Consider the following 13,550-nt stretch of genomic DNA (forward strand, 5'->3'; position numbering starts at 1 on the left):
TTAACAAGGTACACATGAATGTGATATTAATAGTGAGGGCAGGAGGAAGAACTGATGTTTTGTGATAAGGTTCAGCCTCCCCTGAAAACTCATCATATTCTCCCAAACAAAACTTCCTATCAGATACATTTAGAGCTGCCTGGTGTATTTACACATTTTATGTCACCACAATATCCTGATTTGCACTCATTGATATCTGTACAAATGTTTGTCCCATCTTTTTTTGTGCCTATGAGAAAACCCTCTGAGCAGTCACAGAATTCTCCAGTTTGTGGATCACACAGTGCAGGGCACGCAATCTCTGGGCATTCTGGGCATCAGGATCTAGTCTTCCCCATCTGCTTCAGTCTTTCCCACTTCATGAAAAAAAATTGTCTCAGAGTTTTGAATTTCCAATAGAATTCCTTTTTTTTGCTATGCATTAGAACTATAGAGACTCACAGAGGAGAAAAGCTTCAAGTTCCCCAGGAAACACCCATTTTTCATTAACTGGCACAAAGTCTCAAAAACTCACTCTGGGACATTTGTAGGATTTTAAAAAATTCTTTACTTGTAGTTGCTTGAAATTAGAGACTTGTGTATACCACTTTCTTTATTGCACAAATACTTAGCAACCAACTGAACAAATCAACTGGAAACAGACAACCCAGGAAAGAGCGGGAAAGAGCACTCACTAAAGAAGCAGGGCTCTCTTGGAAATCAAAAGCTGAAAAGAACGATTGGTTGGTATTAGAGAAATAGATAGTCACCCCAGCCCAGAAAAGTTCCTTCCAGTCACTCAAACCACAGACAGCGTGTGCGGTTGCAAACAAAATTCAAAGAAAAGTTTTGGTATGTCCTGGATGGGTGCAGGGCACTGATTTGCTTTTGACCTACCTCAGATTTCAAGAGGTTTTAAAGGCCATTTGTTCCTGTAAGAGCCAGCAGATGTAGTGGATGCCCTCAGCTGATGCATGTTGGAATGCCTTCTCCTAATATACCATTCTCAGGACCAGTCTGTTCCTTAGGATATCACTGCCCATTCAGTCTGGGGTATAGAGGCCTTGGCTATCTTTATCTTGAGTCCACCTTTGGAAGATGTTTGCTGGAGAGCCGTGGGAAATACCTGTTCTATATTTGTTCAACACTATGGGATTAAGGAGAATCCTTCAGCCAAAGCATTGTAATCATAACAGTGGATGGTGGGATATGTCCATTTAGGACATAGACCAGGGATCTCAAACATGCGGCCCGGGGGCCATTTGCAGCCCGCTGGATGATAGTTTGTGGCCCCCAACTTGCCTGCCCCCCAAAAGTGCCCACGTGTCCTCTGCTGTCAAGAGTCAAAAAAAGCCTCACTGGAGGCAGAACTTGACTGCAGTGAAGCCAGCAGCTCCCGGCTAACAGCTCCCGGGGAAAACTGGAACCGCCCAGCCCGTCGTCCCTCTAGAAATGGGGTGACGGAAGGGGAGGCCAGGAGAGGTCACCCCCAAGCAGATGTGAGCCCAGAAGGTAGAAGACTTAGCAGCAACTGGGTCTTTCTTCCCTCTGAAAATTCACCCAAGCATGGACTGGAGACGGGAGGCCATCTTATGGCAGAAAGCTGTGGGAAAACTCCACCCCCAATTCCCGAAGGAGAACAAAAATACAGCTGAAAATATACAATAACAAAGTAAGCCTTTGATTTATGAATAACCTCATTAAGATGTTAAGGAAACTAAAGTGAAAATACCTGACCGAAAGGAGAGAGGAAGCGGCGAGCCGGCACGCCAACCTGTGTGTGTGTGTTTTTTTTTTCTTCCTCAAAGCGAACTTTTAAACAACAAGTTTACAACTAGCAGACTGGCTCAAGGTCAATGAGATAAGACAGCCAGATGGAAAAAGTTTGTGTTTCTGGAAAAAAATCCCAGTGGAAATATTACTCAACAATCTTTAAGGAACTGAAATCTTGTTAATGCTGTGCAGTTTGGACTCTTCTTACTAGTTTGAGTGGGACTTTGAAAATAAAAGCTTGTCTTGGGAGCAGGAGGCATAAGCTTGTGGGAAGGAAAAACAGGTGACGAATTATCAGCGTGGCGACATAGATTGAAGAACTGGAAAAGCCCTCTAGGAGCAACTGACAGTGAATCATCAGCTCATGAGCGAGAAGAATTTAACAGAATAGACTAAGGACTTAAAAAAAATCAGGGCCAGAGTTACTGAAGGACTATAACGATTTTTTTTTGAGAGAGAGAGACTGGTTCCCTGTGTCTGTTGTGTTTGGACTATTTGAATTTGCTGTGGATTTTGATAACATTGCTATAATATCTGGATAAGGATACTACTTGGACAATAACTGGACAAGGAGGGGAGGACATTTCTGGGGGGGGTGGATTGTTGATAAAATAGTGGAATAAAAAAAATAATATTTATACAAACTATATATACTGGACAGATGGAAATGACCTCCAAAAGGTTGGGAATTTTGCCAGATAATGAATGGCTGGTTACTATGCAAATGATAATAATAACAGGATTCCAGCAGGTAAACGAGCACATTAATCAGATGGAAGATCTTATCAAAAGGAAATCAGCAGAGGTACTGAACCTTTACCACCTGAAGGCATCCCTTCTCCGACGCCGAGCCAGCTTGCCCATGCTACTGCAGGCTTGGCTTCTGCCCCAAATAGCCCTCTCGACCGGGTGGGCATCTTTGGCTCCATCTTCGTCATCTGTTGCTTCAAGACCGAATTCTCCACCTCGAAAGCGCCCAGCTAAAACTAAACATATTTCTCCAGATCAACATCGATTTCCCCGACATGAGGTAGTGGTGCTCCTTCGATCCTCAACGTCAACACAGAGAAAGATATGACTCTGACCAATACGAGTCCAGGCATAAGAAACTTCGACCCCGAAGGGATTATTCTGACTCCGATTCCTCTTTGACGTCCAGCGATCGCCATAGAAAGAAGAAGAAAGTAAAATACGTATATACATCTTCCTCTTCTTCTCCCTCGACATCTCACAGACACTGACGTCGGAAACATCTCAGTGTCGACAAGAAAAAAGAGGTGGCACAGCGCACTAGAAAACATCCATCGGAGCCAGCCCCTCCATTCTCGGCGTCAACAATAACAAGATCCTCTCAGCAGACCACATCGTCTTCTCACAGTGTCGACTGGTGCTCTCATAAGAGACCTCACCCACCTTCAACTTCAGGACAAGAAGAAGTGTTCTCTGCTGACTCCTCTGCCCCAGACGATGATGCCCCACAGGAAGGGTCTGCTGAGGAATTGCCAGAATGAGAAGTGGTGGAATTTGATGCAGCTGACAACCATCACCTTCGGAAGACTTTTCATCTTACGTTCAAATGTTCGCAAAGATAGCTAAAACCCTCAAAATGGATGTTGAACAACCTGTTCCACCATCAGAAGATCTTATTTTTGGGGACATAAATCAAGAAAGATCCCCACCTCTCAGTTTGACGTTCATTCCGGCCTTAATGGAAATAATAAAGGATGCTTGGAACCAACCATCGACGTCTACCCCTATTTCAAGGCGCCCAGAGAATTTATATCATGTGCATGGGGATGAAACAAATTTTCTTCTAAAGCATCCTATTCCCAAATTACTTATAGTTGAGACAAGTTGCTCACACCCTACTGGAAAATCCTACGTTACTCCGACAAACAGGGAAGGAAGAAAATTGGAGGTCCTCGGTAGGAAAATTTATTTCCTCATCTCATTTCTTCTCCGAGTTACAAATTACCTGACAGCCTTGGGGGCCTATCAGAAGCAACTATGGTTACGAATTTTACCAGGCCTGAAACTAATTCCTGATGATGTTCGACAAGGTTTTTTGAACACTTATGAAGAAGCCCAGACGGTTTCTAAACATCAAAGGTTGGCATCTAGACATGCAACTGATGCTGCATCAAAAGTCCTCATGTCAGCTGTCACCTTTTGAAGACATGCATGGCTCAGGGCAGCAAATATCATGGAGGATGTGAAAACACGAGTGGAAAACTTACCTTTCAATGCCAAAGGACTCTTCAGTGAAAAAACTGATGGGAATCTGGAGGAGCTGCATAAAATGAAAAAGACAGCTAAGTCTTATTCTATACAACAACAGCCTAAATACAATAAATATCAGTGGCGTAAGCCATATCATCAATATTCGCAATCTGCTCAACCTTACAAATCCTTAAAAAACCAAAATCAGACCAGATCTTCACAGGCATCTTCCTCTACATCTAACTACCGTCCCCAGCCATCTCGGCGGCGACAACCTTACAAACTACCTGCAAAAAAGTCTAAGCAGTACCTTTGACTCCACCATGACACCATTCGGACACAATCGGACAATCCGGCTACACCCCTTTCTACAAAATTGGATGAACATTACAAAAGACTCTTGGGTCTTATACATTATTCAATTCGGCTACCGACTGGAATTTACAGAATATCCTCCTCTAGGACAGGTCAAGCGTACATTCTTCGATCCTGTTCTAGAAGAAGAAGTTCTCTCTCTCCTGCAAAAGCAAGCCATTCAAATAGTTCACCCAAAGGACATAAAAACGTCTACTACTCCTGTTACTTTGCCATTCCAAAAAGGATGGAGGGATCAGGCCTATTTTAGCTCTATGAATGCTAAACATTTACCTTCATCCAAAACGCTTCCGAATGGTGACATTGGACTCCATAATCCACCTGTTAAGAAAAAAGAACTGGTTTGTGGTAATAGACTTCAAAGATGCCTATTTTCACATAACAATCCATCCCAACCACAGAAAATACCCATGGTTCATATTTCAGAACACCATCTACCAATTCCAAGCCCTCCCATTCGGGCACTTGACGGCCCCAAGAACATTCACAAAGTGCATGGCACCCGTGCCGGCTTACCTACATCTACACAAAATACACATTTATCCTTACATCGACGATTGGCTGGTGGTCTTGCCATCAAGACACCAAGCCCTACGGGACACCAAGTTCATACTCTGCACTCTAAAGGACCTCGGCCTTTCAGTCAATGCCAAAAAGTCACATCTCATACCATCACGGATAATAGACTACATAGGAGCCAGGCTGGACTCCATCAAGGGTCGGATATTCCTACCTCCGGAGCAAATGCAAAAGATACAAAGAGCCATACGCAAGTTTCGACCAGGCTTGCATGTCTCTGCAGGGCATGCCCAGCACCTGCTCGGTCACATGGCATCCACGACACACACCCATTTGAAGATGTCGTCGTCGTTTAGTCGTGTGTGACTCTTCGTGACCCCATGGACCAGAGCACGCTAGGCCCTCCTATCTTCCACTGCCTCCTGGAGTTGTGTCAAATTCATGTTGGTTGCTTCGATGACATTGTCCAACCATATCATCCTCTGTCGTCCCCTTCTCCTCTTGCCTTCACACTTTCCCAACATCAAGGTCTTTTCCAAGGAGTCTTCTCTTCTCATGAGATGGCCAAAGTACTGGAGCCTCAGCTTCAGGATCTGTCCTTCCAGTGAGCACTCAGGGTTGATTTCCTTTAGAATGGATAGGTTTGTTCTCCTTGCAGTCCAGGGGACTCTCAAGAGCCTCCTCCAACACCACAATTCAAGGCATCAATTCTTCGGCGGTCAGCTTTCTTTATGGTCCAGCTCTCACTTCCATACATCACTACAGGAAAAAACATAGCTTTGACTATTGGACTTTTGTTGGCAAGGTGATGTCTCTGCTTTTTAAGATGCTGTCAAGGTTTGTTATCGCTTTCCTCCCAAGAAGCAGGCCTCTTTTAATTTTGCACTGCTGTCTCCATCTGCAGTGATCATGGAGCCCAAGAAAGTAAAATCTGTCACTGCCTCCATATCTTCCCCTTCTATTTGCCAGGAGGTGATGGGACCAGTGGCCATGATCTTAGTTTTTTTGATGTTGAGTTTCAGACCATTTTTTGCACTCTCCTCTTTCACCCTCATTACAAGCTTTCTTAATTCCTCCTCTCTTTCTGCCATCAGAGTGGTATCATCTGCATATCAGAGGTTGTTGATATTTCTTCCGGCAATCTTAATTCTGGCTTGGGATTCCTCAAGTCCAGCCTTCCGCATGATGTATTCTACATACAAGTTAAATAAGCTGGGGGACAATATACAGCCTTGGCGTACTCCTTTCCCAATTTTGAACCAATCAGTTCTTCCATATCCAGTTCTAACTGTTGCTTCCTGTCCCACATATAGGTTTCTCAGGAGGTAGATAAGGTGGTCAGGCGCTCCCATTTCTTTAAAGACTTGCCATAGTTTGCTGTGGTCCACACAGTCAAAGGCTTTTGCGTAGTCAATGAAGCAGAAGTAGATATTTTTCTGAAACTCTCTGGCTTTCTCCACAATCCAGCGCATGTTAGCAATTTGGTCTCTAGTTCCTCTGCCCCTTCGGAATCCAGCTTGTACTCCTGGGAGTTCTCAGTCCACATACTGCTGAAGCCTACCTTGTAGGATTTTGATTATAACTTTGCTAGCATGTGAAATGAGTGCAATTGTACGGTAGTTGGAGCATTCTTTGGCACTGCCCTTCTTTGGTATTGGGATGTAGACAGATCTTTTCCAATCCTCTGGCTACTGTTGAGTTTTTCAAACTTGCTGGCATATTGAATGTAGCACTTTAACAGCATCATCTTTCAAGATTTTAAATAGTTCAACTGGAATGTCATCACCTCCACTGGCCTTGTCATTAGCCAGGCTTTCTAAGGCCCACTTGACTTCTCTCTCAAGGATGTCTGGATCAAGGTCAGCAACTACATTGTCTGGGTTGTCCAGGATATCCAAATCTTTCTGATATAATTCCTCTGTGTATTCATGCCACCTCTTCTTGATGTCTTCTGCTTCTGTTTGGTCCCTTCCATTTTTGTCCTTTATCATGTCCATCTTTGCACAAAATGTTCCTCTAACATCTCCAATTTTCCTGAACAGATCTCTGGTTTTTCCTTTTCTGTTATTTTCCTCTATTTCTTTGCATTGTTCATTTAAGAAGGCCCTCTTGTCTCTCCTTGCTATTCTATTTAAGTCTGCATTCAATTTTCTGTAACTTTCCTTATCTCCCTTGCATTTTGTTTCCCTTCTCTTCTCTGCTATTTGTAAGGCCTTGTTGGACAGCCACTTTACTTTCTTGCATTTCCTTTTCTTTGGGATGGTTTTTGTTGCTGCCTCCTGGACAATGTTATGAGCCTTTGTCCAAAGTTCTTCAGGCACTCTGTCCACCAAATCGGGTTCCTTAAATCTGTTCTTCACTTCCACTGTGTATTCATAAGGGATTTGGTTTAGATTATACCTGACTAGCCCAGTAGTTTTTCCTACTCTCTTCAGTTTAAGCTTGAATTTTGCTATGAGAAGCTGATGATCAGAGCCACAATCAGGTCCAGGTCTTGTTTTTGCTGACTGTATAGACCTTCTCCATCTTTGGCTGCAGATAATATAATCAATCTGATTTCGATATTGCCCATTTGGTGATTTCCATGTATAGTCACCTCTTGTGTTGTTGGAAAAGAGTGTTTGTGATGACCAGCTTGTTCTCTTGACAAACTTCTATTAGCCTTTGCCCTGCTTCGTTTTGAACTCCAAGACCAAACTTCCCTGTTGTTCTTTTTATCTCTTGACTCCCTACTTTAGCATTCCATTCCCCTAGAATGAGAAGAACATCTTTCTTTGGTGTTAGTTCTAGAAGAGCCTCGTGGCGCAGTGGTTAAAACGCTGTACTGCAGCTAAAACTGTGCTCACGACCTGGGGTTCAAATCCCAGGTAGCCGGCTCAAGGTTGACTCAGCCTTCCATCCTTCCGAGGTTGGTAAAATGAGTACCCAGCTTGCTGGGGGGGCAATGTGTAGCCTGTATAATTAAATTGTAAACCGCCCAGAGAGTGCTCGTAGCGCTATGGGGCAGTATATAAGTCCAAAAAAAAAAAAAAAAGTGTTGTAAATCTTCATAAAATTCTTCCAGCGTCGTGTCTTTTAGCCTTTTGTTTCTGATCATGGGGCGTTCTTGGCAAAGATACTGGAGTGGCATTGCCATTTCCTACTCCAGGTGGATTGCATTTAGTTGGAACTCTCCACTATGACCTGTCCGTCTTGGGTGGCCCTGCATGGCATAGTCCATAGCTTCTCTGAGTTACTCAGGCCCCTTCGCCACGACAAGGCAGCAATCCATGAGGGGACAATTTGAAGATGAGTTCCCTCCAAACTTGGTTTTTGACTCTATTCGATCCCATGCAAGATCACCAGAAGAAATGTCTCCTTGTGTCACCAGAGCTAGCTCAGCAACTCCGGTGGTGGAGCTTCCCTCCTCATCTGCTAATAGGCCGTACCTTCAAACCTCTACAATTCTCAGTACAAGTGACAACGGACGCAAGCCCAACAGGATGGGGGGCACATTGTGGACAACACCAGGTACATACTCTGTGGTCCCATCGAGACAAAAATCCTCATATCAACCATCTGGAGATTCTGGCACTTAAAAGCATTCAAAGCCTTTCTGCCCCTGATACAAGGTTGTGGTGTGCAACTGATCACCGCCAACACCACGACCATGTATTGTGTCAACAAGCAGGGAGGGACACACTCCAAATCTCTTCTGTTCCTGGCTGTACACCTTTGGATATGGTGTTATCAAAATCACATCTTCTCAGTAGCAATACATGTATCGACAACAGACAACGAGTTAGCGGACAGACTAAGTCGTCTACAAGGCCAAACTCACGAATGGGAGTTGAACAACGAGATCTATGCCACACTATGTTGTCGTTGGGAACTCCCAGGGTGGACATGTTCTCAAGCCAGCACAACAAGAAATGCAATTTATATGCCTCAAGGGCAGGTCGTGGCAAGGATTCTCTGGGGGATGCATTCATGATACCTTGGAGCTCGGACCTACTATACCTATTCCCACCACTTCCACTGGTACAAAAGACTCTGATCAGGATTTGTCAGATGAAGGCAGAGGTGATACTCATTGCACCTTACTGGCCTCGCCAGGCGTGGTTCGCCACACTTCAAATGATGGCCTCGGACTTCATCAAATTATCATTTCTCCCGCACCTCCTCACACAGGATGCAGGCAACATACTCCATCCAGATTCAGAGACCTTGCATCTGACAGTGTGGAGAATCTCCCCGCTATCGAGGAGGTCCTAGACAACGCTAGAAAACCTTCCACAACTCTTCTATATAGTTACAAATGGAAGAATTTCCTAAAATTTGCCTAGACCAGACATCTGGAGACTTCTCCTGTCTCATTATCGACTTTACTCCAGTATCTACGTTACCTTTTTGACCACAATTTGACTATTTCGACCCTCAGGGTCTATATTGCTGCGATTGTTTCGTTCCAGCCTAGAGAGTCAGAATCAGCAAAACTGTTCTCTCACCCTACTCTAAAGTCTTTCCTCAAGGGGCTTAATAACATCAGACTGCCTATTAAGCCTCCAACTCCTCACTGATCCCTTCAATTAGTTCTGCGTGCTCTTATGCGACCTCCCTTTGAACCTATGGCCACATGTGACCGTGTATTTTTCTGTTTCCATATTATAAATATATTTTGCCACTAGTAAATTATTCTGGCATATTTGGAGCACAAAAATATATGCAGATCAAGAGTAGGGGAAACATGGCATATGGGCTGCATATTCCCCCCCAGGACTGAAACATCTAATATTCATTCTTCAAACTGGAGTGAATATATCACTGCTCCCCAAAAAAGTTTACTTCCTGCAACATGTTATTTCATGGGCACTCCAGATCTCTTTGATCTTGGTGACACTTTATCAGCATCCAGGACCATAGAGCTCTGTCTTAATTGCTGCCGTGGGATGCTGTTTTGTCTTCCTCCTCCATGTTGTAAGGGTAAAAAAATAATGAAAAAAAGAGAAATCATTAAGACATGGGAAATGGGGGAAGGGTGATGACAGTTAAGTAATTATATTGTAAGTAATAATGAAGAAATAAAGTAGGTGGGTTGATAAGAGGAGGAATAGAATGAAAATTAAAGAAGCATGCTAGTAAAGACTAATAGAAATGGTTGTTTAGGGTTTGGCCAGTGGCCTAGTGTGGGAAATGGTTCTGATCTCAAAGAAGTTGCGCACTCTCAGTCTTAGATGGGATATTATAGATTTTGCATATTGACCTAAATATTTCAGTACTTCATATTTTTCCAGGATATAATCACAATAATAAATATTACTAGCAGGCATTAAAATACACTAGGTTCTACCTGGTGTGGCTTTGTAATAGGGAAGAGCACTTCCATATGTGAAGTGAACACATTTTACACAGCCCATCTACCGCAGCCAGATAGAGAAGTTGCTCTTGAAAATTAGCACACCTTCCAGAAGATAACAGATTATAATTTGGAGTGCATTAGAGTTAGCCACCCTTAGATGAAATACTTGTTGAACTTGTTACATGGGAGCAGGAAAGATCTGTCTTTGATGGTTTGAGCAAAGTGATGATGGTGTGGGAGGCTTTTCCCTCTTAAGTACATTGATTAACTCAGATGTTGTAATGGCCGAAAAGGACGCAAGAACTATTGAAGCCAATAACACTTTGCATATGTTTACTCAGAAGCAATCTCCACTGAATTCTATAGGCCTTAATCTAGAGAAGTACACACTTAAGGCTGTAATACTGAACACACTGAGAAGGAATTATGCGCCGCTGCATGCACAGAATTATGGGACTTACTCTGAATGGTCATGTATATAGGATTTTAAAAGTACTTATGATTAATCTTGGATAGAACTGGGCCAATTGTTTCCTAATTTTATTTTTTAGTAATTCCAATTTACCAAATTGCTTTGGAAGTAGTTCTAGGACCAACTTTCTTGGAATATATTTCCCTTCTTGTCTTTTTCTCTGTTCAGCTGATCAATGTATTCCTGCTTTGATTATTAATATTCAGTATTTTCTTGAGTGTGGTGATCAATATGTTTTGAGAAACAAAATGCTAAATTTAAAGAGAGAGGAAAGCAAATCTTGCTTCATGGTCCAAAAGAATTTATGGACATATTTGCCTAGATAAAATTGTCCTTGAAACATAGCTATGCTTCAGTCATGTTGTGAGTGTGCTCTTTCAAGATAAAAATGTCAAATTATGTCCCTGAATCACAAATGCCTTTTAAATTTCTTTTAAAGTAACTCTTCAGAATGCAGCATTTCTACTTCACAAAGTGGATGTGAGATTGAAAGACTGCTGTAGAAGCAGATCTGATTACACAAGATTGGGCCAAAGCCATTGCTGTGGTTCCATGATCATGGACACCTCTGCCATCTGGTTGCTTATCTAATGGCATGGCAAATTCTTGAAGCTAGTGGTCTTAAGATTCCAGTCTGTTTGGAAGTTACACCTTGTAACATGAAGACTACTCCTGCAATTTAAGATATAACACAGGTTGCCTTGTTGGCCATTAGTAGTAGATAAAAGCATTCGACTCATGGGTAATGAATAACATCCTCTTATTGCATCCCATGTTCTTATGCTGAGCCATACAGAGCCCCTTTTCAGGCTATGTGGCACCAGAATGTACCTGATGTACTCATTCTTTCATGGCATACAAATGCATAAGCTATGAAGCAGTGATGCTGAAAATGTGATCATCCTAATTTGAAACATATATATTCAGTAAATGGGTAGCGAAGACTGGAATTGCTGTATTTATGGACTGTATCAATTCCAGTCAGTTCTTTTCTACAGTAAGACCACAATTTTGAAATCATTTGTGATTTTGTGAAACAACTATGTTAAGAATTGAACTAGATGAAAAACCTGAGCTGCAGTTTCCAGAGGATTGCATAATCTGTGAACCAAATGAGATTATAGCAATGTTTAGAATGATACTCAGTGATTTATTGAAAAAGATTTTTCACCTCTTCTCGTGTAGTATGCGTAATATATTAGATATAACAATAAATTATTTGCAAATTCTTATTAAACAACAGCAACCTTTCTGCAGGCACTTTCACTTTATAAACTGAAATCATAGTTCCATTGTGACTATGGGAATAAAATAGAGTTTGTGTTGCTGTTCTGATGCTAAATACTTTTGCTTGGGAATAAACAAGAGTGCTGTAATAGAAAACAGCTTTTTCTGTTGTGCTGTTTCTGAGAGTCATCATTGGAGTAGGAAACACAACAGCCACAAGATTGTTTTTGAATAGACTTTCACTCCAGCATTATTGTAATGCCAGGAATACATTCTAAGTACTGAATCTGAAGAGTTTCACCTATTCCTTTATAGACAACTGCCTTAAACTTACTTCTATTCACATACATTAATGCAGTTCTTTCGTACTCCTTCAGCTCGTTCCTCCTTTTAAACCTCAAGTAACGTCTGAGACAGACACCAGATATTTTGATGAAGAATTTACTGCTCAAACTATCACAATAACACCACCTGAAAAATGTAAGTACCTGTACCTCAGAAGTATTTAATCATCATAGTGCAGAGGAGCAGAAGAATGTATGTATATAAAATGAAACAATAAAGTGCAGTTTTCAAGGACCATGTCTCATGGTTCAAGTAACTGCTTTCTCTTTCCTTTTCCTCTTTTGCTGCTGAAAACCCTCTCTAGTTGCTCTCATGAACACGGGACGTTGTTGTACATGGCTGCATTGGAGGAATGTCATTCCCTAATGTTAATGGAAAAGTTTTTCTTGGATAAGAGCTCTCCTTGAGTATGATGCCTCAGCCTAATAGGCAGCAACATGCAACACAACTCCCACTGGTTAGGAGGGTCTTCCCAAACCTACTGGAGAAGGTTTTCAGAAAGTACAAGGAACTGCAAGGGGAAGAAGGGATGAGACTAAACAGTTGCATGAACTGTCTTCGATTTACAGAACTATTGCATACAAATAAAAAATATAAGAGACCTTTTAACAGCAGTTCCCAAGAGGATAGCCATGTAAGTACCTGTTGCTTTGCATAAGAAAATTTGTACCTTTCAGTTCATTCCTAATGTCACATTCCCAGGGGGTTTCAACAGGCAAAAGTCCAGTGAGCCAACCCAATATCAGAAGTCCAGAAAATGCAAAGCAGATACCAAAATGTCAAAGCCAAAACACAAACCATAGTCAGAAGCCATAGTCCAAAGCCAAGGGTCCAGAGAACAAGGTCCAAGATAAGCAGGAGCGTGGATGCAAGCCAGAGTGTTGACTTGTTGCTTCCACAAACTTCCAAGCCTCTGGGTGCAGATTTTATAGCAGCAGCAGTCATCTAAACCAGTGGTTCTTAACCTTTTTGAAAGAAACGCCCCCTTGAGCCATTGAGGAAGTTATCATCGCCCCCTCCCCGCGGTGATGATATCTTATTTATTTATTTATTTATTTATTTATTTATTTATTTATTTATTTATTTATTTATTTATTTATTTATTTATTTAAGACACTTAAATCCAATGACCCCTGAAAACAAAATTAAATTCCAAGAAAATGAAATGCCCCCCCAAAAGTAACATTTAATGATTTAGTTGCAAGTGAATTTTAAGACGCAAAAAGAAATATAAAAAGGGCATAAAAACAAATGCAGGAACTAAAAATTTCAAGACAAAAAGTCTGAAACTAAATTAAAATT

At 41.9% G+C, this 13,550-nt stretch overlaps 1 protein-coding gene across 9 annotated transcripts in view; it reads left to right on the forward strand.

The window, feature by feature from the left end:
- AKT3 (AKT serine/threonine kinase 3) overlaps window positions 1-13,550 on the forward strand; it is a 287,165-nt gene that overhangs the window by 253,689 nt on the left and 19,926 nt on the right. For all 9 annotated transcript variants that reach the window (XM_078383109.1, XM_072993019.2, XM_078383108.1 and 6 more), the window contains one exon: window positions 12,281-12,383. In XM_078383109.1, the coding sequence (XP_078239235.1) occupies window positions 12,281-12,383 (103 nt within the window). The remainder of the gene's footprint in view (window positions 1-12,280; window positions 12,384-13,550) is intronic.

Source organism: Pogona vitticeps, chromosome 1 (genome assembly GCF_051106095.1).
Source record: "Pogona vitticeps strain Pit_001003342236 chromosome 1, PviZW2.1, whole genome shotgun sequence".
NCBI lineage: Eukaryota > Metazoa > Chordata > Lepidosauria > Squamata > Agamidae > Pogona > Pogona vitticeps.